This window comes from Chinchilla lanigera, unplaced genomic scaffold (assembly GCF_000276665.1).
Source record: "Chinchilla lanigera isolate Chin_1 unplaced genomic scaffold, ChiLan1.0 scaffold00005, whole genome shotgun sequence".
Taxonomy (NCBI): domain Eukaryota; kingdom Metazoa; phylum Chordata; class Mammalia; order Rodentia; family Chinchillidae; genus Chinchilla; species Chinchilla lanigera.
The window spans coordinates 37,595,266-37,622,151 of record NW_004955406.1 but is presented as its reverse complement, the minus strand read 5'-3'; the positions used below and the strand labels follow the sequence as shown (position 1 = coordinate 37,622,151).

The 26,886-nt window shown below is 50.4% G+C and overlaps 1 protein-coding gene and 1 pseudogene across 1 annotated transcript; both read left to right on the top strand.

The window, feature by feature from the left end:
• Window positions 1–345: 345 nt before the first annotated feature.
• On the top strand, window positions 346–1,288 carry LOC102004558 (annotated as a pseudogene).
• Window positions 1,289–6,767: 5,479 nt separating this feature from the next.
• Window positions 6,768–26,671, top strand: Csrp1 (cysteine and glycine-rich protein 1). Its single transcript, XM_005375184.2, has 6 exons — window positions 6,768–6,876; window positions 16,799–16,911; window positions 21,807–21,975; window positions 22,504–22,633; window positions 24,895–24,988; window positions 25,439–26,671. Exons 2-6 carry the CDS (start codon window positions 16,800–16,802, stop codon window positions 25,513–25,515), a joined length of 582 nt encoding a protein of 193 aa, XP_005375241.1. The 5' UTR covers window positions 6,768–6,876; window position 16,799; the 3' UTR covers window positions 25,516–26,671.
• The last annotated feature ends 215 nt before the right edge of the window (window positions 26,672–26,886 follow it).

Below are 26,886 nucleotides of genomic sequence, written 5' to 3'. Positions count from 1 at the left end.
TTCTTGTACATCCAGAACTGTGAGCTAAATAAACCTCTTTCCTTTGAAAGCACTCAGTCGCCTCTATTTTGTTATAGCAATGGAAAATAGACTACAATAGTTACTAAGCTCATTTTTCCAATAAACCCTGAGAGATTCTGGCATCTTCCTTGAGAAATATGAATGCAGAGACTGAGAGGATTCTGGTCAGGATGCTGGGCTGTGTTCTACAAACTCAGCTTTGACTTGCCTTGTCGTAGCTTTATTAAAGCAGACAGTGCCAGAGGCAGGAAGAATCTTAAATTATCACCTACGGAGTAGGTTGGACTATTGAAATTCCCAGGGGGCCCACAGTGGCCTGCAAGGATGCTCTACCGTAAGCATGGCGCATTTCCAAGAACCTCCATTTCTCTTAACATTCAGTAATTACAAGAACATGTATGTGAAGGAGAACACAAAAAATAAACTTTTATAATAAAATATAAGACTTTGTGAACGTGGAAGAGGGCTGATTCTGCCAACACTGTGGGTTCTTTGTGAGGGACACTTGTTCCCCTCTTTTCTGTCCAGGTACCTAAATAGAAACTTTTGAAACCACTGAGGTGGGCCAGCCTCTTATTTCATGTCTGAGGAGAGCTGAGGTCTAGATCATGGTCACACAGCTACTATATTAGTTACTGCTCTTTGCTTTGGTTTCCTCACATGCAAAAATAATTCTGGGCAGGGCGTGACAGAGTGGCCAATGGCCTGCAGAGTAGTATATCCAAGTTTCATTGTGACTACTGTGATACCTACTTCACCCGTTACTCTGTCTGTGAGAAAGACACAACGGAGTGATGGAAAACATAAAGATAAGGTGAAAGACTGCTCTCAGAAATGGATGGAAGAGCAGGTTCAGAGCTTGAGCTGCATTTCAACAAGGAACCTCCTACTCTGTTCTCAGCTTCTCCTCCAGGAGGGACGATAATCCCATCTCCAGCCAACCCCCCATCCTCCTCACCCTGGTACAATGCTAGCATCTTTTACAGGAGGCCCTGCCATGATGCTAATGATGGGCCCTCATCTTCCTGGGATGACCCCAGTGGGATCTGCTCTTGGAATGAGGCCATCCATGGGAGGCCGCATGACAGTGATGCCTGGGCCTCCAATGATGGGACCTCCCGCTCGGCCCTGGATGGTGCCCACTTGGCCAGGAATGACTCAACTAGACAGGTGCAACTGGTGGAGTGGCCTCTTCATATCAGTTTTATATTATTTGTTTTACTTTACCAGTGGATTGCAGTGTCGTGACTATTTTCTAACAGCATGACAAGGAAGACTTGCTTCCCTTTCCTATCAAAGGGAATAGTTTTGAAGGAAGAAGTGAGATTTTTTTTTTTAAAGTGCAGAAAGTATAGTTCCATTTATATTAGGAGATGTGAATAAAATTGTCAGTTCTTTTAGCTAAAAAAAATAGTCCTTTCCTCATTAATGACTATGAAGAATAAAAGAGATGGTCATGTAAAGTATCTGACAGGTAGTAAGAACTCAGTGATTATTCTTTATGGCTAATAGTATTTTAATTATCAATAGCAGAGCTGAGAGGCAAACTGCAAGTTTAGTGCTAAATCTTTCACAGCATTGTCACTTCTGGTGATCTCAGGGAACTTATTTTTCTTTGGGATCTATTTCAGCTATGAAATGCTTCTGAGTATCCCCTGGGAAGCATGATCAGTGTCCAATGGAAAATGTTCTAACCTGTGCAGTGAGTTCTTTACTCCTGGAACCATCATATTCCCTCAATTTATTTCTTTAGATCTACAGAAGAAATTGGGGGGACAGCCACACATTTTCTGGGGCTTAGCACTAAAGGGATGAATACCACTATAGAAAGGAATACTAATGCCTTAGCTCCCCAGCCCTTTCCTTGCTTGGCCCTTCCATCCATTTTCTTCCCCAGGCATCTGCACACTTCCTAGGTGTTATGGCTCTTGTCTAGATGTTCCTCCAAAGCCTCATGTGTTCATAGGTGAAGTTTTTTCAGAAGGCTGGATCTAGAGTGTGTGACACTGGGATGGATTCATGGTGCAGTGCTAAAATGCAGGGCATTAGGATTAAGGGTGTGAGTGCTACCTGCCCTAAGTAGCCTAGATAAGATAGAAAAGATAACAAGAGCTGTGGTCAACATTTGCTTGCTTTGCTACCTTCTGCCCACCATGAACTGTTTCTCCTCTGTGATGCTCCTCTGCCACCCCACCCTGTCCTAGAGCCAAGTAATTATGGATTGAAACCTCTACAAACTGTAAGCTAAATAAACCTTTCCTCCTTTAACTTTGGGTATCAGGTATTTTGTCTCAGCAACAAAAAGATAACTAAAACATTAGCTCATCCCTGGCATGGAACAGAATGAGACTTAGCTTGTGCATGTCCTGGTTTCTTCTAACCCCAAACTTTCTCTCCTTTGGCCCCATGTCATGGGTATTATCCCAACATCTTTGATCTTTATTTCTCAGTTTCCCTTCTGGGCTCTCAACCACCCACAAATATTAGCAGCCCTTAAAATTTTGAGCCTGCTGGGCTGCTCTATTTGGGTGTTCTGCAGCACCTGGAATCCAATGGAACAGAATTCATCATTGTTAGAAAAAAAAGGAAGAAAAGACAAAGGTCTGAGCTTAACAGGGCTGGCTGATTTCAGAACAAACCTGAGAGGGGATACTCTGGAGCTTAGATTAGACTGGTAACTCTCATACAGGCTATAAGGTCTTTTAGAGGGTCCTGGGCATAGCAAGACAAGGTCAAAATGGGACTTTTGAGGGGGAGAGTTTACCAGAAAGGAGTCGTGGTTCTCTGCCAGGGATGGGGCGTGAGAAAAGACAGGGAGTGGTAGTTGCCTGTCAGGAGCAGGGTTGAAGAATGATGGGGGTTATGGGGTGTAGCTGTGCTTGCTGGGCCTCATTAACCCACGATTTTTACACATCTTTAGCGGTGTCAAAGTACAGTGGGCTACAAGAGGCTTAAGTGGTCTCTGATTAGTCTAGGATGGCGGTGCTCAGACTCCTTCAGTCATCTCCATCTGCTCCTCACCTGTGGCTTGTCTCAGGTTACCCATTTTAGTGAGTTTTGCAACCCAGGAACCAGGAGCCACCCTCCCTTTCTGCTGCCCTCTGCATCCCATCCTCAGGAGCTAACTGCTCCTCTTGTTTGGCGGATTCTACCTCCTCAGTACTCTCCAAAACCATGGCTCGTTTCTCCCCTATGGCTACTGCTGGCCATCATCTCTCTCTTAGCCTGCTGCAGTAGTCTCCTGATGCCACCCTTGATCTCTTTCGCCCTACTTCTGATCTAGTCTTATAAGGAGTCACAGCCATTTCCTAACATGCACTCTAAAGTGACCATGTCATTTCCCTGTTTTAAAGCCTTCAATATTCCCACAACCCTTGGGAAAGTCCATTCCCCTCACACGGCTTATCATAGCTGCCATATTGTTCTAGTCCCTCTCTACCTGTTAGCCCCATTTCTTATGGAACTCTGTCTTTTCATCCTAAGTGTCAGCTCTGCTGCTGAACTTGCAGTTCCTCAGTAGACAATGCTCTTCCAAGAACTTGGCCTTTCTCCTTACTTTTGAGCCTACTGTGAATCATCTGTCCTGACCCTGCGCCTTCCCCCTGGGGAAAAAGAATCTAGTATCTGTTTTTTGGCTACTTATTGTCCTCAATATCACTTCCTTCACACTCGTGAAAGAATTTGGGGCCTTGATAATGGTACACAGATTAGATCGTAGACACCTTCAGGTCAGGATCCAAGTCATATTCTTCCCAGTCTTCCCAGCATCCATAGTAGGTGACCAGCACAGAGTAGGACCCCAGTGAATGTCTGCCAAATGAATGGATAGATGGGCACGAGGGTAGACAGCTGGGTGGAGAGACATGTGAGAAGTCTCTGGTCCAGCATGGATCTATAAATTCTCTATAATGATGGGCAGAGATAAGCCAGCCATATTCCCTCATCTTCCCTCTGCCTTACACCCAGACCCCACTCACGTTGGGTCAATGGGAAAAAGACTTCACAGCATGAGAGGATGTGACATCTGGATGTCGATAGGGGAGGAAAAAGAGGAGAAGATGCCAGAGAAGCCAACAGAAGTTGGAAGTGGGAAGGCAGGAGCCCTAATGCCCATTTATAACATTTGCTATTTCATCCCCAGGAGCCAGTGAGTACTAGCTCAGAGGCACTGAGTGGAGCACACAGAAAGGAGAAGGTGGGTATACTAAAAAGTGTCCTCAGCCATCTTCTTTTAAAATCCCCAACAAAGAATGTCTTGATGACAAGCTCTGACTTCATTGTCTCTGCAGATGTGGGTGCTGCTGGTGGGGTAGACCAGTCTGGGCAAGGTTAGAGATCTAAGGAGCCAGAGTATCTCTTCGAAGATAAAATTTAGGCATGTGCAATGTCCCACATATTGATCATGTTTACCAGCCTTTTTGTGATTTACACACAAGGCTCATGCCTGTTTGCATGGTGGGTAACCCCAGCACCTTTTTTGACTCAGCTCTGTCCCACAGTGCTCATTGTCTGCAAAGGGGCCACCTTAAATCACGCCTATAGGGCTGGCAGCAGGCAAGGAGGGCAATAGAACCAAAAGTTGTGAGGTTCTGGGAAAACAGCAGAAAGGGCAAGCCATGTTTGGTTCCCTTTGTCTCCTAGGTAACCTAGATATCTCCTAAGACACCTGTACTGACACAGTCTCTGGGTGGACGAGCAGAGTGACCATATATGCATGCGTCCTGGCCTGCCTGAGACAGTCTTGCTGCCTTAGGGTAGCTGTGCGCTATCACTACATTACTCACTACAAAAACCATTCCTTTCCGATGACACACTGTACAGTCACTCTCTTTACAAGGTGCTCTACAATCCTCTGGGAGAAATCCACTTGCGACTCCATTATTGCTTTCCTTTTCCTGGACCATCTCTAAGACCATTTCACAAAACAGGTTGTTTTCCCTCTCTGGGAACTCTATCAACAGACCCACAACTCCAGACAGGACAACCCCAGACCAAAGAAGATAATGCAGGCCTTTGCCCTCCTGTAAGGAAATATAGTGAAACAATCACAAAGAATTACAAGCAAGCACTCCGTAATTTCTGCGCTCAGGAGGCTGAGGCAGAAATGTAACAAGTTTGAGGCCAGGTAGGCAATGTAGTGAGACCCTGTCTTAAAACAACCACCACAGCCAATCCCCATAAACTATAAGGAAGAACTATGTCTCCCTGGTTCTTCCTTGGACCTCTTATTCCTGGGAACGGAATCTCTCTTGGAGATTCTTCAAGTTCTTTCAAATACAAATCCACTTGTTCCAAACAAAAGGCAGTGTTCCTTGCTTGGAGTAGGTGGGGTGGTGGGGTAGTGGGAGGGGGCGGTGATGGTTTCTTCCTGCAAAATCTGGCTCTGCTTCTCCATCTGGATCCTCTGTGTCTGAGGCCCCTGGGTAGCAGTTCTGGTTTTCAGCACTGGGTTTCTGGGCAGGGCTTTCCCCTGGCCCAGCAGCAGCTCTGCTGGGTGCCAGCTTTTGTGTCCCCTTACTTGGAAACCACAGGCTGCAGGAAAGGCTGGGAACTAGTGAGGGCATGTGGGAGGCATAGTCGTGGCTAACTGCTACAGACACAGCTTTCACTGGCCTGACCCTGTGTCTGTCTTATTGAAGGTTAAAACCCTGAGAAAAGTCCCCTTTCAAAACTGCTGCCTTGGGCCAGGAATACAGCTCAGTGGTATAAGTGCTTTCCTGGCAAGCACTAGGTCCTGAGTTTAATTCCTAGTACCACAAACAAACAAACAAACAAACAAACACACAAACAAAAAACTGCTGCCTTTGGGCAGCAAGAGCTGTTGGAGGAGGGAGTTCACGTTTGTAGCTCTCGGCTAGAAAAGCCAAGGGCAGGCGGGAGTGGAGTTGTGGAGGGACTCAGGCTCTATAAGGCCTGTTTTTCTCTGGAGACCACGGTACATCCCTTACCTTCACCCACCATACCAGCACTGTACAATGGAACTTTAAGAGTTAGACTTTTTTTCCCTTTGGAGACAAGTGGCTTCTCCAAATGTCTTCAGCCCTGGTGCGCAGCTGGCTACTCCCACCTCTCCGCTGAGGAGTGGACAGAATCTGCAGGTGCCAGGCACCAGGAGGGCAAGTCCAGTTTCACTCCCTCGGGCAAGGAAGGGAGAGGTCCGGGTCTGCTTGGGATGGGGTCAGGGTCGGAGAGGAACAAGCCTGAGGTGCCTATGATCTCATTGTATTCCCTCCCCCATAAAAAACCCCAACACACCTGTACCCGGGGAGATGATATTTTGAAGCAAATAGACCTTTCCCTCTCCTTTGAATAAATCCTTTTTCCTGTTTACCAAGATAAATGGCCTCCTTTGATTGCATCAGTGGACAGCAAACGAACTTCAGCTATAACCTAAATGACTGGTAAAACAGGGACACGCAAATTTTAGGCCTCTCCCTTCTCCCTTAGGGGCACAAGTTTATCGGGGGTCCGAAGTCTTAGATTACAACTCTACCTTTTGGTCTGGCCCCCAAGGAAGCCCTCGAGAGGCCCCTCGCATATGCAAGATGTTTCATCGCGGTGGTGGCCTTGCCCGGGCGCACAGTGGGACCGCGGCGCGCCTGCCTTCAGGCGTCTCTTGCCCCCCCCCCCACCCCGGCTGCCTCGGGCCAGCCCAGCCTGTGGGGGGGCAACGCCACGGGGCTTCGCGCCATGACATCAGCCCGGCCGGTCGTAGTGCAGTGTGCAAAGCCTACTGGTTGGTGTGGCTCGGGACACGCCTTCCGGGAGCGGAACAAAACGGCGCGCAGGCAGGGCGCACCCAGCCACCGCTTCCGACAGCGCCTGTCCCTCGCGCCTCCGCCCAGCAGCTGCCAGGTGAGTGCGCCCCGGGCCACGCGCCCCAGCCCGAGCGTACTTCGGCGAGGTCCCCAGTGGCCGCCCGCGGCTGGGACGCACCCAGCACCTCCCGGTCTTTTCTGCCCCGCCGCGATCCTTGCGGCTGCGAACAAAGTTGAGAGGAAAAGTGACGTGAGGCGGGAGGCCTTCGGGAGCAAAGAATTGAGAGAAGTGGCCGCAGTTAGCCCGGGCGGTGCTTCTCTTACCGGGAGGCACCGGGCCCCTCCCCACTCCGGGGCTTCCTGGACGCAATTGGCTTCCGCGTGCCCCTGACCCGGGGTGACCCGGCTCTCCCCACTGCCTGCAGATGGGGCAGGACAATCGGCAATTCTGCGGGCCACTGACGCTCATTGTACGGCAGGGGGATGAGGGCATCCGTGCCACCTCCTCCGTCACCCTCCTGCTCCAGGAGAAAGTGCCGCGGGTGGGGCAGGAGAAACATCTGGCTTTGTGGGCCTGGTGGGTCATCTGGTCCTGAGAGCAGGTGTGTTTTCCTTCTTCCGGAAGAACTAGCTAGAAGCTGCACGGTTTCACCTCCCCCACCCAGTGCTAAGTGGGGACCAATGAAACCTGAGAGAGTCTACAGTGTTTTGTGGCCTCAGTCCCTGAAAACTGGGAAGCAAGAAAGGAGCTGATATGGAACACATTTAAGTAGATTGCAGTATTTCTGGCACTTTGCAGAAGTTGCTATATACTGCCCAACAAGCAGCCCATGAGGGAGATATTTTATCTAGTGGCGCAGGCCTGAGTGTATTCTGTGCCCTTCGGATCCTTGGGTTGTTGTGATCTAATCAGGTTTGAGTCCAAATTGGGGCAATAATATGAGCTCAGGCCCTCCTTCAGGTGTTGGGCTGCAGCTCCCACCTCCTGCTCCCTGGGGATGAATGCTAAGAGGCCACTGCCTTGGGATACTGACACAGTGGCACCGAGGAAGCCTGCTGGGCTCTGATAAAAAGTTTATCATGAAGAGGTAGCCTACAATCTTGGTGACAGACTGTTTTGACTGTTGGATTTGCTATTAATACACATGTGACCGTGGACAGGTGATGACTTCTCAATGCCTCAATTTCTTTTGGCATGGTCCTCGGTGCATGTGTTATGCAGGGCCTCCAACAGCAGCACTCCGGTACAGCTATCTACTGTCTGACCACCCAGAAGCTAAGTGGACTGGTGCTGCCTCTCTGTCATCCCAAATGCAGCTGGCACTTGGGGACTGAGTGCTGAGCTTCTCCTGCTCTTGGTCAGCTGCTGCCTCCAGATCCCAGAGCCAGGACCACCTCTTTCAACAGAAACTGGCTTGAGCCCTCTGCTGCTTTTAGGTGCTTCTTATCCCATTAGCTCTGAATGCAGCCTGGTGCTGTTCAGTCTCCTCATGAAGGACCTTTTGCCTTAGTGAGGATTTATGGGGCGGGGACAGTCAGGCTGGGATGGAAGTTTAACCTACAGAGGCTGTGGGGGGGGGGGCAGAGGAGCAAGAGGGAGAACTGCCCCTGAGGCTTCCTGCCCAGTCTGGAGAGTCTGGAGAGAATGCAGGAAAGAATTGACGAGCAGGACCTGCTAAGAAAATGTGAAAAGTGAGGGTGCCTCAGCCTCTTTGCCTCTGGTCACCCTAGGACCCATCTTACTGGTCCAGGTAGTTTCTTTTTGTTATTGCACATGTCTGCCAGCCAGCCCTCACTGGGCTGGAGTAGCAGCCTGTGAAGGTAGTGTTAACTGTGGCTGGTGATCAGTAAACATTTGGTGAACAAATGGGGTAGAAATGGGCTCTCTGCCAGAGATGCCCGACTGGGCACTCATAAGGCTCGCAGCCACTTTTTCTCTATGGGTAGTGCTGACAAGCAGGGGAGGGGGGTGGGGAGCAGACTTCTTATTCATTGTGGATTTCCTGCTAGGGAAAACAAATTGAGAAGGCATTCTGGGGGTATGCTAAAGTCTGAAGTATCTTTGTAAGTCTGGCTCGTTATGAGAAGCTGGCTGGAGGACTTTGAAGAGGCTTGCATTGAACATTTTGAAATTTAATGAGAAAAAGACCTTTTTCCTCCAGTTTAGCCATGTGCCACTATACAAGCTTGTTGGCAAATGTGTAGTGACACAAACATGAACAAGTGCTAGAGGTGGCCTTTCCTTAAGAGATTAGTAAGCAGACATCTGTACTTGCTGTGCGAAAGAACTGTGCTATTTCACGTATATTCTCTTGGACAGTTTGCAGATAAGTGCTGATGCTTGTCATTTTATAGATGAAGAAGCTGAGGCCTCGAGGTGAAAAGGAACTTGCTCAGGAACTTAGCCCTGGTGGAGTTGCAATTCAAATGTAGTCTGTTTCCACAACCTATTATTTTTCTTTGCTCCTCTGCATTCTTTCCAGTTCAACTCATTAAAGAAATAGCTTTGTGAGGCACATTAGTTTTACAAGATGCATCACAATGGCTTATAAATGAGTTAAAGGCAGATATGGCCTTTGCCATTTTAGTGTGAATGGGGTCTGTGGGGCCTGGGTTAGCACTCAGGGGCTCTTAAGTCTCACTCTGCTGCATGGCTGTTGGGGTAGGGGACCCTACAAGTTAGTTTTCAAATGCTTTCGCCAACTCTGATGGATGTTTGTGTTTTGGGGCCAAGTTTGCAGGAAAGAAAAGAAGCCTGGAACCTAGCCAGGTTTCTTTTAGGGGTCGGGGGAGGCAGACATTAAAGCTGCTTGGGGAAGGAGCAAGGGGAGGTGGGTCCTGAGTTCTGACCAAGCCTTGTCTGCTGTTTCCAGATGTCAGGGATTTATATGGTAATGACGTGGCTTGTACTACGCAGCTTCCCAGGAATTTGTCTGACGCCAGTGTTGAGTAATTCCCATGTATGGTAAAGTGTGTAAATACGGAGGCAGCAAGTGTTTCCAGACTCTGGCATTTCCAGTGCTTCCAAAGACCAGAAGCAGTGTCTGACTCCTGTACGGTGACAAGGGTCACAGCTGGAGCGTCTGCTCAGGGGGAGTGGGGGTGGGGGGAGGGGCCTGGCATTCTTTACACAGGGGCGGTGTGGGCTGGAGCTTCCTGAGATGTCAACTGCAAGCAACCTGTATTTATAGATCCTAAGTGCTCATTTGTTTTTACTTTTAAAAAAATTAATCAAGAACTATCACCCAGACCTTTTTGTTCAGCACATAGGTTTATCCAACTGTTACCACTCTCTAAGTTGACGTCATCCCAGACAAGGGCAAGAAAAAGGCAATTTGTTAATTAGTCTGAGAAGCCTGACTGTAACATAGGATTTCCTGTACCAGTATTGTAGTACTTAAAGAAAGTTATAGAGCTGGAGGGGTATAGCTCAGTAGTAGAGCACATGCCTAGTATGTGCCAGGCCTTGGGTTTGATCCATAGCATTGCAAAAAACAAAACAACAAACAAACAAAAAAGCAAATAAAAAACAAACAAACAAAATGTAAACCCCCCTTTCCACCTCAACATGACCTTCAGATTTCAGAACTCTAAGAGTGGAGAACTGTGCTGTAAAAGGCATTAGAAATATAACATTCATTGCCCCTGGCAGCTCACAGTCCTACAGGGGCCACGGTGGCACATGGATTTGAAAAGAGAGAGAGGTCCTACTTGGAGAGAGGAAGACAGTGCTGGGCTGATGTTACAGTCAGGTTCTGGGGTACTTGGGGCCTAGAGTAGAATAATCCTAGCTCGGGGGTACTGGTTGACTTTTCAGAGAGATGAGTTATGTGCAGAGCTGCAGAGAAAGCGTATGTTGGGACCTATGAAGCCGAGGCTGAGCCTTGCCCTGTTTCCTTGTTGGCCACCGCACGTACACACACTAGGGACCATTACCTGCAGGGAGAGTCTATTTCCTGGGATCTCAGGCATCACCTCAAAAGATACCCATTCTATGGGCTGTAACTCAGCAGCCTCCTCTTTCCTGTTGTGTCATTGGCAGTTCTGTGGATGTGGGGGTGTGGGGGAGGAGGCTTCGCTGTGAGGTTGGAAAGGATGACAGCACTCCTGCATACCTGGCAGATAGCGAGCAGCTCAGGTAACTGGGCAGCACATTTCTAAGCAGATAAACACTTGACAGGTCTCTGCTGGACCAAGAGGGTGGAGACTTAAGCCCTGGGCTCATCAGTTATTCTTTGGCTCTAGGGAACAAGTAATTATGGAATGAGAGATGGGATTTTTCCACTGGTAAAATAAAGATGTGGAATGGTTTGTCAAGGGCTTCAGAGGGAGCCTTCCTTCTGTCATTGGTGGCTGGCAGTTAAAGATTATATGTCCCTGAGATGATTCCTTACCTTGACTTGAGGATGACTGACCTCTGCCAACTTTCAGGGGATTCGGGCTAAGAGTGAGAGTTTGATCCTTGTATTCACTCCCTACTCTGCTGCTGTGAGGGCTGCCATCTTGGATCTCTCCTCCCAAGATTGGTATGGATTCAGTTCTCAGTGAGACAACTAGACCAGGAAGCCGACCTTGCCGGTTGCTTATTCAAGAGGCCAGTCATTGGTGTCTAATCTCCATCCAGCTCTGAAGACCCTGACATTTCAGGTAAACAACTAACTGGATAGTTCCAGTCATGCAGCAGAACATTCAGATTGTACTCCATGGAGATTATCAACACAGTGAAGTAGGACAAACCAGAACACAGCAGTTCCCAGGGGGACTGTAACTCTCAGAAGGAAACCCACTGTAGATAAGTGATTACAGAAGATAGTAATGACTTTAGATTGCCCAGAGCCATATGAAGAGTGCCTGATATAGGACTCAGGTCCGTACTTGTGGTGTCAGGTAGCCAGGGGGAAGTAAGTGCCGAAGAAGGACAAGCAGCTTATTCTAGACTCATCGGCTGGACTGCCTGCTCATGAGCCTTGTTCTTTCCAGATGTGGAGTAACAGGAAGGAGGGTAACCACTTGGCCCTACATCGGGCAGGTTAGTGTTACAACCACTTGGCTGTACCAGTTGTGCGCCTGGCAGTCAGAGGCGTGTCCTCTGCAGCATGCCAGGCTCTGTGCCATTGCTACCATACGTTCTCATTCAGCCTTTGGGCCTGATTTTGGGATTCAGTGCTCCATCGTAGAGGTAAGAAATTATGCTAGCACAGAAAGGAAGTCCTTTGCCTGAGATCACTCTGCCAGGAAGGGGTGCATCTCATCTGTGTGCCCTCTGCTCCCACTTCCTAACCACTAAACTGCACAGCCTGCACACCTAGGGAACTGTTTTGGCCACAGCTTCCCCCAGATCTTCTGTCCCTCGGAACTTCAGAAGCAGTTGAGAGGGAGCCAAGCGTCCTTGTAGACTCTTCGCACACTGAGAAACAGCTTTCCTTTTAAAGTAGCTTAGCGTCTGCACAGGAAGAATCTGGCTGTTGGGGAACAGGGGCTAGGCAGAAGAGAAGCGGAAGGGACTCTTCTCCATGTGTGGGCACCCTGGAGGGGCCCTCATCTGGCAGAGGAAGCATGGAGCCCATCTTCAGGGGCTGCGAACTCCTTGCTGCTATAGACAGTGTCTCTGCTTCTCATCTTGAGGCCTAGAGGCCTCGCCTGCTGCCTCGCTCCCAAGGGAGACAACCTGACATCAGGCCCACAGGAACAGCGACCCAGCCAGGAAGCATCCTGAGCAGATTTGCCCACTGACAGTTCCTTGGGCTTCACCCATCTCTCCGCCCATGTTCCTGATTCCCTGAGGGCCCTGCTGGATGTGGGCCCCTGACATGGGGCCAGAGAGAACAAGGGGAGGCTTGTACGGAGCTGTGGGTCTCCCCCAGAGGGAGAAGGGCTTTTGTTTCTGGGAACAAAACACTGCTTGGAACTAGCTCCCCACCACGTGGTTGGGGAACTTTCCTCTCTTAGGGGTGTCCCTAGGGGCATGAGTATGCCCCTGCTTGTTCAGGGTGATGGAAAGAGAGGCCAGGAAGAGAAGCAACATCATGTGTGCCTGCCATGTGCATCCATGTGCAACCATTTTTTTTGGTACTGGGAGTCAAACTCATGACCTCTCGCTTGCCAGGCAGGCACTGCACTGCTGAGCTATATCGTCAAACCTGTGCCCCCATTTTTAAAAGAACATAGCCCACAGACGGTGACTGGGATTCAGGATACCTGCATCAGAATCTAGTTCTAGCTCTTCCAGCTGTGTGACTACAAGCAAGTTACCTAACCTCTCTGAGCCTTGTTTTCCTTATCTGTAAAGCAGGCATATGTTCACCATCTTCAGGGAATGAGAGTGAAATGAAGTGATATAGATATGTTGATGCATATTAAGCAATTGTTGGCAGTCTGAGCATCTTGGCTATAGTCATTCTGTCAAGGCTTCTCGTAGGGGAAAGAAAACCTGTGTGACTAAATGCACTTTCTCACAGTTCCTAAGCAAAGCTGCCTTCATATTTCAGTGGCCAGAAATGGTCTTGCCCATTCCTGAATCAGCCACTAGCAGGGATATGGTCACTGTGGTTGGCTTAGGTGACTCAGGTTCTGTTCCTAGATCTAGGGATGTGTCACCGAGGCACTTGGGAGAGAGTGGCTATTGAGTAGAGTGGAGGTTACTGCAGGAGGGTAGCAGGGAGTGACAGCTGACGGCCAGACAGCAAAAACGCACATTGCTGCTCCTGTTGAATTGCTTCCATATCACTTGTGGTTTTGCAGTCCCATGGCCCTGCTGAACATGGACAGTTAGCCCCGGGAGTTCTTGGGACATCAGAGGCTGGGAATGCAGACTGACCCCAAATCTGGGGAGGCAGAGAGAGATGTCTCCTATGGTTAGAGAAATCCTGCCTGCGGGTGATGCATGGGAGCTGAAGTCATTCCGCCCAGGATCTGGGAGGGGGAAAACAGGACTCCTGCAGCAGACAGTGGTCCCTCCTGTGGGACAGGGCAGTAGAACTCAACCTCAGTTTGGCCCCCCGCTGCCCTGTGGAGGGTGTGACCTCAGTCTTCCTATTTGCCTGACCCTGAGCTGGGTAGTCGGGAGCGGGACACCGGTGTTAAGTCACCAGCCCAGGAGCCCAGGTGGAGAAACAGCAGACACCCACAAAGCAAGCAGGAACCTGGGGGCGGTGGGGTTATCTGCAGGCAGTGGGGTCCCTGGTGGGTTCTGAGCTCCTTGAGGAAGATCTGGCAGTTATGCAAGGACAGACTATAGGAGAATCTTCCAGAGAGGCCTGGCTGCAGGGTTGTCCCTCTGCATGTGTCTCATGCGGCTGTAAGGTAACAGCCCTAAACAGTAGAGGGAATTTGTTGCTTTGTCTAAGTAGAGGTCAGAGATAGATCAAATTTAGGTTTAAGCTTATTAAGCTCATGTCATCTAAGACTCAGTGCTCCTTGTCCCTCACTGATCAGCTTCATGCCAGGATTGCCTGTCTCTCCCCGCCATGGCAATAACCCCAGAGCACTTTATGAGCCGCTCCTTGCTTGGGGGCGGGGCACTTGCTCCAGGAAGCTCTCCCGGAAGACAGAATGCTTTTGCTTCCATTCCAGCATTCTTGGAAGCCCCTTCTATCCCGCTGGCCTTGTACACCCCGGAGCCCATAACCTTGATTAACTGGATTAGGCCCAGGCCAGTACCATGGCTAAAAGGGGACTAGTGCCCAAAAGAAAGGAGAATGGCAGAATCCTTGGCAAGAGGCTGTCATAACCACCTGGGCAAAGGCAGGAGGCCATCAAGCTGGGAGAGGGCAATGGGAGAGGAATGGGGAGGGCAGGCACCAGAAAGTCGGTAAACCTAAGGGCCTGGCTTGGTGCAGAGCTTTGGGGTAGTGGGTAAAGGGGAGCAGAGTGAGATGCAGTGAGGGGTAAGCAGCTCTTCTTGGTAGTAGGCCTGAGGTGAGATGCCTTAGTGAGGGAGATGATGGTCATATGCAGAAATGCAGACGTCAAGAGAAAGAACAAGGTAGAGAAAGGAAGCGAGTTTGGAGGGCTCCTGTGTGAATCAAGGCATCTGAGACTGCACATGTGAGTCTGGGCTTGGAGGAGAGGCCAAGGCCACTGACACATAGGTCCTCATGTGAGTGACAGCAGGGGACTGGGGAGAGGGTAGGACCAGAGGAAACTTCTGCTTTCTAAAAATTGAAGTGGGAAGGTATCTCTCTTCTGCTCCAATGAAATCTTGCTGGACTCCCATCACTTTGGTAATGCCCCCAGCAACAGCAGCAAGCTGGCATCACTAATGCCACACCCTGCCTTACACCTGCTCTCAGCCTGCACACGTTCACCAGTCACCTCTCATAGGTCCCAAACTGCAGAGACACACCTGGCTCCCAGTAGCAGGACCTCCTTCGCTCACTTCTCAGCTATCTTCTAAACACCAGGTGCTCAACAGGTCACGGGGTCTTGATGTGAGGACAACCCGGCCTCTTCCCAAGTGCAGCCCAGGTCAGATGGGAAGCTCTCCAGTGTAGAGTCCATACATCTTTGACACTGACTCCACAGCTGCCAGCTCACGTCGTGTTACCAGGAGGGTGGGCCCTGGATGCCACCTCTTGGTTTTCAACATTTCCTTTACACACATCTCAGGAGCATTCTCCTTAGGCCTCTTTGCCTCCTGAGGCAACAAGCCCCTTTCCTAGCTCCCTGCATGCCCCACTCACCAAGTCCTGGGGTGCCGCAGCACCGACCTCCTGCCCTCTGTGGTTGGCTGTGCCTCATGCAGCAGCACCCTTTCCTTCTTGAGTTTCGGCGGAAAGAGGTGGAAGGGTTGTTTTCCTGTTCAGTCATAAGCCTGTCAGTGATTGAAGAGGAAGGAGAGCAGTGGATCCCATCAGTTTATAGACTTTCTGTTTTCTTTCCTGCGGCTCTTATATTCTGTGCTGCTTTTTGACAAATCAGGCTCTGACCTGTGGTATCATCTGTCTTGTAGTCATTGACTTGTGTGTTAATTGCTAAACATTCACTATATTTCAGGCTTCTGACATATCATACCTCGCTTAATCCCCAGAAGTACTCTATGGAGTAGTTTCTATTTTCATCTCCATTTTGCAGATACAGAAATCAAAGTTTGGAGGGCTGGATACCTGCCCCAGCCAGCATCACACAGCCAGTGAGTGGTAAAATCAAGATGGGACCAAACTTTCTGGTATCAGGTCCCCAGTTCATAGAGAATCACAAAGTTGGTTGAGGCCACCTGCTTTGGATTTACCTGGGATGCTTTATTAAAAATTCAGATTCCTGTTCCTCATTCTCAGAGGTTATGATTCATCAGATCTGGGGTGGCATTACAAAATCTGGTTTTGCAAAGCTCTTCAACCTGCCCTAAAGTACCCTAAAGTCTGAAAGTGGTGCCCCATCTACTGTGTTTTTTGAAAAAGCGGTATCTTACATATAAAAGAATGTATATGACCTTTATATAGAGTTCAAAGAGTTATTATGAAGGAAATCTGCATGTGACAACCACCCAAGTTAAGAAAAAGAACTTGGCTAGCACCTCAGCAGACTCCGTGGTGACCCCACCCCACCATGTTCCTTCCCCCATCTTAGAGGGAGGATCATTTCCTTGCTTTTCTATAATATCTTTGCCACCCACATGCTCCCCTCTCAACAACAGGAGTTTTGCCGGTGTGTGAACATGACACAGATGGATTTGTGTCTCAGGAACTCTGGTTGATCAGCCTGTCTTGTGGCCATTCTCTGTTTGAGGTGCCCCACACTGATGTAGGTATCAACAGCTGGCACAGTGACATCACTCTGCAGCATCCTCTACAAAGCCTGGGTCACATGCTCAGTCATGCTTTTTAGAGCACAGCCGCTCAGTAACTAGATTAGACTAGGGGATGGACCCCCAAGCAGCAGGTGGAGGATGCTGAGAACGACTAGGACTGGTGGTCTGCATAGACATCCTGTCTTGCCCCTATACCCCTGTCTCTGCCTCTTCTCTCATGGGCAGTCTGTGTTTCTGTGAATTTAATTCCCATTTCCTTGTCCCTTTTCAGAATGCCGAACTGGGGAGGAGGCAAGAAATGTGGGGTGTGCCAGAAGACGGTTTACTTTGCTGAAGAGGTCCAGTGCGAGGGCAACAGCTTCCATAAATCCTGCTTCCTGTGCAGTGAGTACCGCCCGGGCCTGCTGTTACTCCCGGGAGGACAGGGACCCAGCCTGTTGCTGCCCCCACATGCTGGGCCTGTTGACACCCCAGGGGACTGGTCCCGAGGGATGTAAATAGCTTGACATTTGGCTGAGGCACAAGCTGGAGAGGGAGACACTTAAGGGCCTCTTTGTTCCCTTCAGAAGCTGCTTTCTGAGGGGTGAACTTGTCGAGCTGGTGGGGGTGGCGGGTGTGCAGGGGCTGAGAGCCAAGCTGGAAAGATTTGTTTCGGAAAACTTTCCACTGGGCTTCTCCACTACGCCACCCCCTCCCCGAGCTACGATCCTGTGATTTCAGAGGAAGGCACTTTTGGCCCAAAGTTTCACAAGCTTTAGATCAAAATTATCCCTGGCTTTTAGAGGCCACAGCCTTACAGGGCAGGTCGGAAGGCCCCATCCAGGCCAGTGGCTGTCTCTCACTCTGCACCACTCTCAGCTTCAAGGAGAAGGGGATGGTGCACAGAGTTCACTGCTTTCTACTCTTAAAGAGAAAGAGAGCTGTTGCAGTCACAAGCATAGGATGCTGAGCAGCTGAGAGAGGTCGGGTGGACCCTGGGACCCTGGCTGTGGTGCTGCACTGGCTAGTACCCTGGCCAGGAGGTGGCAGCTGGAGAAGCCTGTCCGCAGATTCCTAAGGGATTGTTCATTGTGAGCAGAGCAGCAGGCTGCCTTAAAAGGGAGACAACTTAGGCAAGATGTGTTTCCTTGAGGGTAGGCTAGGTGAAGGCAGTGGGATGTCTGGGTCTCCCCAAGATGCACATGTATGCATGGATGTTTGCACGTGCACACACGCACATACATGCTCATTGCTAAGGGGTTTACAGCAAGATGCTGTGTTAAAAAGGAGCTCTCAGAGGTTCAAGTTCCAGCCATCTGGGAGATCTAGGAAACAGCACCTGTCCTGCATCCCATGAGGTCGGTCAGGAGATCTGAGGTTCCTTTGTTCCCAGGTGGTTTGAGCTCCAGAAGAGGACCCACATAGGCTAAAGGCCACCTGTTCACCAGATGTTCCCCAGCTCTCTACCTCCTGCGGGGCAGGCCAGTCTGAAGCCACCCAGCACAGGGCAGCAGGGTCTGTACACCACCCCGGGCTTGGAGTGACAGCCCCAGGGCTCCTCTGATGAATGGGGAGCTGTCGATAAGTTTCCGTGGAACTTGCTGGCTTCCAGCCTGAAAAGACGGCCGCGCACAGCAGCGTCTTGTTATCTGCAGCTCATCACTTAAGTTTAAAGCCCTTTCTTTTTTGAGAGGGCGTAAGAGAAGGGGTTGGTGCTGGCTGGGAAGAGGGTCCAGACTGCTGGGGTCAGAAGGACCCCTCTCTTTGCTCTCAAATGTTGCTTAACCATAGTCTAAAAGGGGCCAGCTGTGGCCTAGTGCCTGCCTGCACGCCTGCTATCCAGGAGTAGTTGTTGGTCAGCCGTGGAGGGAAGTCAAGAATTCAGGGAGCAGTATAGGAAAGAGCAGGGCCCGGGGTGCAGGGTGAGATGGTGACAGGGATTAGAAACAGTTGCAGAGTCAGGCGGGGGAACAGTGTGGGAGTGGTTATATAACCGCCATCCCTAGGGAACAGCATGAATCTCTGGGGTCTTAGAGCCTGGTCAGTTCCTGGGTATCAAACCTCCAAGCAGGCCTGGTGGTACCGCCTGTGTCAGCAGACCGGGGCGTCACCCCACACACTCATTCCTAGTGCCTGGAGCAATGCCAGCACGTGGTGGCTTCTCCACAAAGACTTGTTGAGGCATGGAAGGAACGTTGTTTCTCTTTTTCAGTCAAGTGAGTCATGTGTCCAGCTTGACTTTAGGGTAACCCAGAGAAATCAAGGACTTTCTCTCTGAGGGTCCAGGCCTGAGTGGACCCTCCTTGCTAGCCTGGCCTGTGTAGATCCTTAAAAGAGATTCTTCTGATCATATCTGAGTTCAGCTAAGTGTGGCACCCACATTCCCTTCCCAAGGTCTGGGAGGGGCAAGAGGAAGATAGGCATAACGTAAGAGGTAATGTCAGGCAACAATCCCTTCCCCTGGGTTTACCTTTGGCCTGGAACCGGGACCCAGAGGCCCTGCAGCACATGCTGTGGTCTCAGTAGGGCAGCCAGTTCTGGTCAGCAGATACTTCAGAGCCTCAAAAGAGAGGCCATCCGAGGTAGGAGGCGCCCTGGGCTGTGTCTGGCTCTAGGCCACCGTGAGGGTGGGCACAGCCTAAGGAAAAGTAGGGCCAGTCTGTCCTAGCCCTGTGGTGGTGACTAGTGGGACCAAAGACTGCATGCTGACCTCAGGCTGTTTGCCAGAGTCAGGAGCACAGAGGAAGCCTCGGCAGCCTTGCATACTCTTTGATCCTCAAGCTGAGGGTTGAGGTCAGTTTTTACCCTTTTGCCCTGGGCCTCACATACATGCTTTACCTACTCTAGAGGACCCATGGCCTGCAAAAAACCAATTCTGGACCAGAGGAACCGGGGTCTGGCCTGGCCTGCTTCTGGCTGACTCTGTGAGCTTAAGCTTTTTTGTGGGCCTGGGTTTTCCTGCCAGAAGCAGAGAGAATCACTGCTCTTTGAGCGGGTGAAGGGGCTGCCTCTTCTCGGTATTTGAAGTATATTTTCCCACAACACAGCCCCTCAGTTCTTTTTTTCTTAACATAATTTGATAGAAATGTATTCAGGTCTTCCTCGAATAAGGGACTTATTTGAAAGTCCCCTTGGCTGAATCACAAGTGAGCTGAAGTCCCCACTACATCACCTGGATGGAGGTGGAGGGACAGTGGGGGTTGGAAGGAGGGCCACAGTGGGCAGGGCTGTGCTTGGAGACAGCCAGGGCCGAAGAGAAAGGACTGGGCAGGCTGTGAACAGCAGAGCGCCATTTGGAGGGTGTCAATTTATGGGCTCTGATGTCTCCTCTGGGCTGTTTCTGAGCCTCTTGTTGGAGAATGAGTCAAAAGAGGCCTTGTTCTCCCAACCACTCTTGTCTTTGCTTTCCACCTTCCCTTTGGTCTTGGAAATCCCAGTTCATTTTAGGTGTTTTGGGAAAAAATTGCAGGCGAATTCCTGACTTCCTGCCCTAGAAGGCAATGTTGGAGCCCCTAGAAGGGACTGTTGGAGCTGATGGCTTCTTGTTCCCTCAACCTCCTTCTCAGGAGCCAAACCCCAGGGGAGGTGGTGGAAGGTTCCTTATTTGGGTGACCTGGCGTGCTGGAATGGGGTGGAGATCTCAAGGGCAGGACAAAAGGGTCCTTATTTAGTCTGAAGTCTCCAACCTGGGGCTCATGGGAAGAACAGCTGGCCAAGGACCCTTTAAAGGCAAGAGAATGCCAGGCTGCAAGGAGCTAGCCTAGATCCTTCTCTGAGAGAGGTAAGAAGCATGGATTTTTCAATGGTGTCCCTGAACTTCTAGTTTCAGAAGGAGATGTTTGAGGACACAGCCCAGTTGGGCACATCGAACTCCAGCACTTAAGGAATATCATAGAACCTTAAGAAATATCGTAGAGCCTCCCACAGAATGGGGAGTATAGGGAGAGAGCAAAACAAATGGAGTGAAGTTGAGCCTCAGTAGAGTAGTTGGCGTATGATCCCTGAGGCCTGGCCTGGCCTGGCCTGCCCTCCCCCTTCCTGTGGGAACAACATTATGTAATACTAATAAAAGTAGCAAACACATATTATGCACCTGTTATGTGCAGGGCACTGCACTAAGTGTGTCATGTGTAAGCTCTTATTTGATTCTCAACCACCTTGCTGGGCAGATGTTATTAATTGCATTTACAAATGAGGACACAGAGGCTGGAAAGGCAAACTAACTAGCCCAAGGCCACACTTGGGGAAATGGGGAGAGCTGGAATGTGATTCTGGACTCTTACCCTTCCTGTGCATGACATCTGGCACAGCTCCCCTGAGACCAACAGGAAGATGTCTGAGGCCCACAGATTTTTGTTGCTCATCCGCCTATCCCATCTCTCTTACCCCAGGAATCAGGAAATTCTTCCCCATGTCCAACCTCATTCCTCTTGATGGCCAAGTGATTTCTAAAGTTAGATATTCCAAGTCCTTCTGGATGTGGTGGTATATACCTATAATCACAGCGAGTAAGGAGGCTAAGGAAGGAGGATCATAAATCTGAGGCCAGCCTAGAAACTTTAGTGAAATCCTGTCTCAAAATTGGAAAAAATAAAATAAAGAGCTGGGGACATAGCTCAGGGCTTCCTGGGTGGTTCCCAGTATCATGTACCGCGGAGGAGGAAAAGGAGGGGAAGACAATAGCGGGACAGCAGAGGAAGAGGGTGCAGGAGGAAGAAACTTGAAATCTGGTCGTGAGTAGATTGACCTGCCCCTCACTACAAAGCCCACCAAGCTGGGAACTTAACACATGCTAAACTTCTTTGCAGGGCACATGACTCCACGCCCCCTCCTGATTCCCACTGGCACGCGCAGAACACAGATCGCCTCCTGTCAATTCCATTGTTGAAGGCAGGAAAGCCCTGCCCTTTTTCTTTCCTTTCTGTTTTTTCCCCTCCTATTGGAACATATGGTCTCTTTATCAAGGGCGGAGGGCAGAGGTTCATTTGGCATCCTGTAGCTTGGAGCCTGGGCCATTGCCTCTGAATTCTGGGATGTACCACCACCTGGGGAGGTACAGATGGTACAGAGACACCCACAGATTCCTGGAAGTAGGGATGGCCACCTAGAATCCGGGATGCAGATCCCACCCCTCTGTCCTCCAGGTCTTTGTCTACCCAAGTGGATACCATTTGTACATCTCTTTTGCAAGGTCAGGATAGTGTGTATGTAAAGTGCTGGGAGAACTCCAGCTTCTGGGCACCAAGGGAGCAAGCTACTCATCCCAGCTGCATCTCACCATTCTAATGTTCCCTCCACAGTGGTCTGCAAGAAGAATCTGGACAGCACCACTGTGGCTGTGCATGGAGAGGAGATCTATTGCAAGTCCTGCTATGGCAAGAAGTATGGGCCAAAAGGCTATGGCTATGGGCAGGGTGCAGGCACACTGAGCACTGACAAGGGGGAGTCCCTGGGCATCAAGCATGAGGAGTGAGTACAAGATCGTCTACTACTTTTTCTTGGTTTTTCTTCCTTAAATCCCCACCTCCCATATTGGATACATTCTCAAGTGCTTATGGCTAAGCAGTGGAAGGCTCAGAAAGCCTGGCCAGCTCCTGGGCTCTTGGGGGATGGATGGAATTGATGGACTATTTACCTAGTTTCAGCCAAGGTCATTGCCCCATTGGGAATGTTTGGTCAGCACATTTCTCCCAGAAAGCATCTGATAACAGACCAGCTGCAGAAATGAGGGGGCAGGGAGGGCGATTTTTACCAAATGAGGTGTTAAGTGAGTCCAGAAGCGTGCTGCTTCAATGAAGCTAATATCGTGCTGAGCCTTGGTCTGTCTACCGGTAATGTGGGAGATGACCCAGGAGTCCCTGGTAGCCTAACTTTTGTGACTCTGGCTGGGAAAGCTGCCTCCAGCCCTGGTATGGTGGAGGTGGGGTGGTGCCTTTGTGGGCCAGCCCGCTGTGTTGTGAGTGTGAGTGACCTTGCCTCACACCCTTCCCAATGCAGAGCCCCTGGCCACAGGCCCACCACTAACCCCAATGCATCCAAGTTTGCCCAGAAGATTGGAGGCTCTGAGCGCTGTCCTCGATGTAGCCAGGCAGTCTACGCTGCGGAGAAGGTGATTGGGGCTGGGAAGGTAAGGTGCTGCTGGGCACAAGGGGAGAGGGGAGGGCCACATCTTCCTGACCTGTGGACTCTGGAACTCTCTGGTCAGGGCAGCCCAAGCATTAGGCTTTACCTCCATCCTACCTGGAAAAGGTGTAACTCTTTGTTCCTGAGGGTTACTTATCCATGTTTACAAGAAGCTCATATTACCCATGAATACTAACACCCGCAACATTGATGGATTGTCTATGGACAATTCACAGGGAGTTGCAAAGATCCATCTGTACTTTAGAGTTGAGCATCATAGAGCCTAAGGGTATATTGAAACCATTATGGAGGGTCCACAAAGCCCCTAAAATAACTTGCAAAGTTTTACAGGAAAGTGTCTCTTTCAGGAGAAGATACATGGCTCCCTTCAGATTTTTACATCCCCCCAAAATGTTAAGAACCATCCAAAAATGTATTTTCTGTTTCATAGGATGGGTTCTCCCAGAAATACATCCATAAAATCCCAGGGCAGAGATTGTCAAGGTTCAGGCCTATTAGAGTTTCCAGGGAGACCTTTTGCACTGTTTATAATAGCCACACCTGCCTTTCCTGTATGATATTCTGATAGCAGCCTCCAATCACCAATGCACATTAAGAATCACCATAGCAACCCCACTGTTGCAAACAGCACCTATCACATCCTTCATGTAGGCTGCAGTGCAGCAGGCACAGAACCCTTGTCCTCAGGGTTGGTAGTCTCAGACCTGCAGTCTGAACATCACAGGGGAGGTATCTTTAAACTGTGTGGAAAAAGAAAAAAGAAGAAACTGTGACCAGAGAGGGCTTGTGGACCATCACACCAGGCCTGAAATAGAGGAGTGACTTGGCCAAGATCACTCAGCAAGCCAACAGCCCAGATGTGCTTAGAATCCATCTCTAGCTCCTCTGGAATTGAGTCTTGTCTTTCAAATTTTTTTTTTACCTTGAAGAAGGAGATCAGGAAGAACACAACAGGGAATTAGCACATAAGCCAAGACTAGACGTAGCTCTCAACCCTCACAATCACAGTTGGAGATGGGAATTATTATCCCTGTCTTACAGGCTCAGCAGGATTGAATAATTTGCCAGATCATCTGTCTAAGAAGCAGCTAGGTCAGTTCTCCAGACTGCAGAGCTGGGTAGTGGTCTCTGCCTGACAGAGGGGGAAGTAAAGGCTGGGTGACTGTTGAGACCACACAGAGGACAAAGGGAGGACTGAGGTTCAGGCTCCCCTTCTCGGCTTCCTTTCTCACCCTCTAGCCTAGGTAGCTCCAGCACAGTGGGGAGCTGTGCTGAGGAGATCTCACTGCCCTTAAAAGGCATTGTTTTGTCCTGTCTGGCTGCTGCCTGCCTCCTGCTTTTCCTGGGTTAGTAGAGCTGTCTACACATCGGCCTCGCAGCCTGCTCAGCAGCTGCTGACAAAAGCCAGCTGCTGAGAAGCTGCACTGTATGTGGGGTCTCAGCACTGAGCAAACCTGGGCTCTGCCTCTTCCCTAGGAGGTTTCCCTGTGTGGCCTTGGGACACCTCTTAGGTGTCAAAGGCCTTCTGGGGCCCCTGAGGAAACTGCATTCCTTGACCTATTCTTGCCAAGTTCAATGCGATGCACAGGCCCATTCCCCTTCCAAAGTAATACTGGACAACAGTTTGGGGACTCTTCTGTGCCTGGCCCTGTGGATGAAATGACACTGGTGAAACCATTTAATACTGACAGCTGCCTAGGGGGGAAGATATGGCCCCCACTCTCCAATGAGGCCCCCAGTTCTAGAGCTTCAGAGGCCAGGCTGGTGCAGGAGAACTCCTGGTTTTGTGGGCAGGGACCTCATGTTTAAGTAGTGAGTCCTCACATCCATTCTGCTCAGTGGACAAAGAGGTATCCTAAAGGAGGACATCAGGGAGGCTGCTCCCCCAGTGTGCTGGCAATGCCAGGACAAGTACAGAGTCCTTGCTGACACCACTAATCTGCAGGTAGAATGGGCTTGTGTGATCTCATCTATGGGGGAGCATCTGCCTTTGTGGTATAGCTGGTGCCATTAACCACTGTGACACTTCGTTGCAATGTAGGTGCTGTGAGGCATCCTAGGCTTGGTCTCCAGCCTGCTCCCCCACTGCCCATCACCCTGGCCATGTCCTTCCAGCAGCCCTAGCCCAGCAGACTTCAGAAGTGCCCTTCTGCCGCGGATCTGTGAAGGGGAGTGGGCTGGAATGTGGGGTGTTGTAGCTGTCGCTGGTGGGTGGCAGCTTTAACTGTTTCCTTCTTTACCTAGTCTTGGCATAAATCCTGCTTCCGATGCGCCAAGTGTGGCAAAGGCCTCGAGTCAACCACTCTGGCAGACAAGGATGGCGAGATTTACTGCAAAGGTGGGTAGTTTCACTTCTAGTTGAAGATCAGGAAGCGTGAGACAGCAGGGGAACTGAGCAGTTAGCCGTTTCTTAAGCACGAACCAGTTTCTGGCTTGGAATTCAGAAGCCAGAGCATCTAGCCTGACTCCTTCATGTCACAGGTGGGAAAATGAGCCCCAGAGGCGGAAGCAACTTGGCCAGAGTCAAATGACAAATTGGGGGATGTGGCCTACAGCCTGGGCTCCTGACTCCCAGGCCAGTGTTCTCCAGCAGATAATGCTCCTTCCTTCGACTCACTGCAGGGGCAACGGGTATAGGATGGAGTCAAGAGCCTGCTCACTGCTGAGACTGGGGGTACAGCACAGGTGGGGGCACTGGTGGGCCTCCCTTCTCCGGAGCCCTGGCATGGGCATGGCAGGGGAGCTTTGGGATAGAGCACATGTCCTTACCCCTCTCCTCTCTCTGCAGGATGCTATGCTAAAAACTTCGGGCCCAAGGGCTTTGGCTTTGGACAAGGAGCTGGAGCCTTGGTCCACTCTGAGTGAGGCCACCCACCACTGCCTGCTGCACCTGCTCGCTCCTGTGCTTTCCAGTGCCATTACCTTCCCAGCCGCCATGGAGACCACCAGGATTCTCTCACTCAGCCCGCCACACATCACTAATGACTTGAACTTAGGCATCTGGTTCCCTTTGGTTTGGGGTTTGCCTGAGCTCCTGTCCCACTAAGGAGCTCCCCTTGCCTGGCATCTGACACTATCACCAGTTGGAGATGCCTGTCTCTGTAGTCTTACGTGGGACCAGGCCCTCTCCCCACACCTCGCCCTGCAGACCCTTACCTCTTCCATGTCAACTGGTCAGGACTCCTGAGCCACCATATCGAAGCCCAGAGGGACAGACAGCAGTGACAGGCCAGGGCAGGTGGTGGGACACAGGGCCAAGACAGGATAAGGGGAAGCTGAGGTTTACTGGATCCCAGAGATGCTCCTCTGTGGGAAAGGGGGTGGGCTTCTTGGTGCCCCTCAGAAGAAGCCTGAGGAGTTCCGGCTCAGAAGTCACACAATCATGGGCTGCAGAAAGAAGCCACTTGCTGTCTAGGCCTCTTGCCTTTGAGTCACTGTGGAACTGGTGTCCTCCCATTTGAGACTGGAGAACAACCTAGGTGTGGGGACCCAAGAGTCAGGAGGTTGCGGGACCGCCTCAGCATCCAGTTCCCTGTTTGGTGGGTAGAGATCATGATGAAACACTTCTAACCGACATTTGCAATTATCAGTGGTCTAAAGTCTAAGCTAAGGTGTTCAGCCCTGGCCTTAACCTTGGCTCTGAAGCTGCAGGGACAGCTCCTCCCTATCCCTGTTTCAGCACAGCCCTGATCAGCACTGTGCTCTAGCCATGCCTGATTGATTATTCCTCAGATGTGGAGGGAGGCAGACTCATCCTTCACCTTCTAATACTCTTTGCCTCCCCCAGTTGTGGGGACCAGCCCCTTCCACCCACCCTTCTCTGAGGGCCTTCTCCAGCCACAAGGCCCTCCTTCCTTATTGGATCCCGGTCAGGAGCAGCGGGAGGAAGGAGGGCCTGGTCTCTATTCTCCCAGTGGCTGAAAGGACAACACTGTCTGTAGCTGTCAACTGCAAGGGCCACAGGCTCAGGCTGTACTCAAGCTGATTTCTCATCTGGTCAATAAAGCTGTTTAGAACTCAACTCTGGTGTCTTGAGCCTGTTTCTGGGGAGCACTGCCACACCCTGGGGACTAGCAGGAAACGAATGCAGCAATCACATGAGGAAAATGAATCAGAGAATTTGCTCCTGCTTTTCCCCCTATTTTCCCTTCCCTTTTCCTTTTTGTGGTTTAGGCTGGACTTGAACTCACTATATAACTCAAGGTGCCTCCACCTCATGATCCTCCTGCCGCAGCC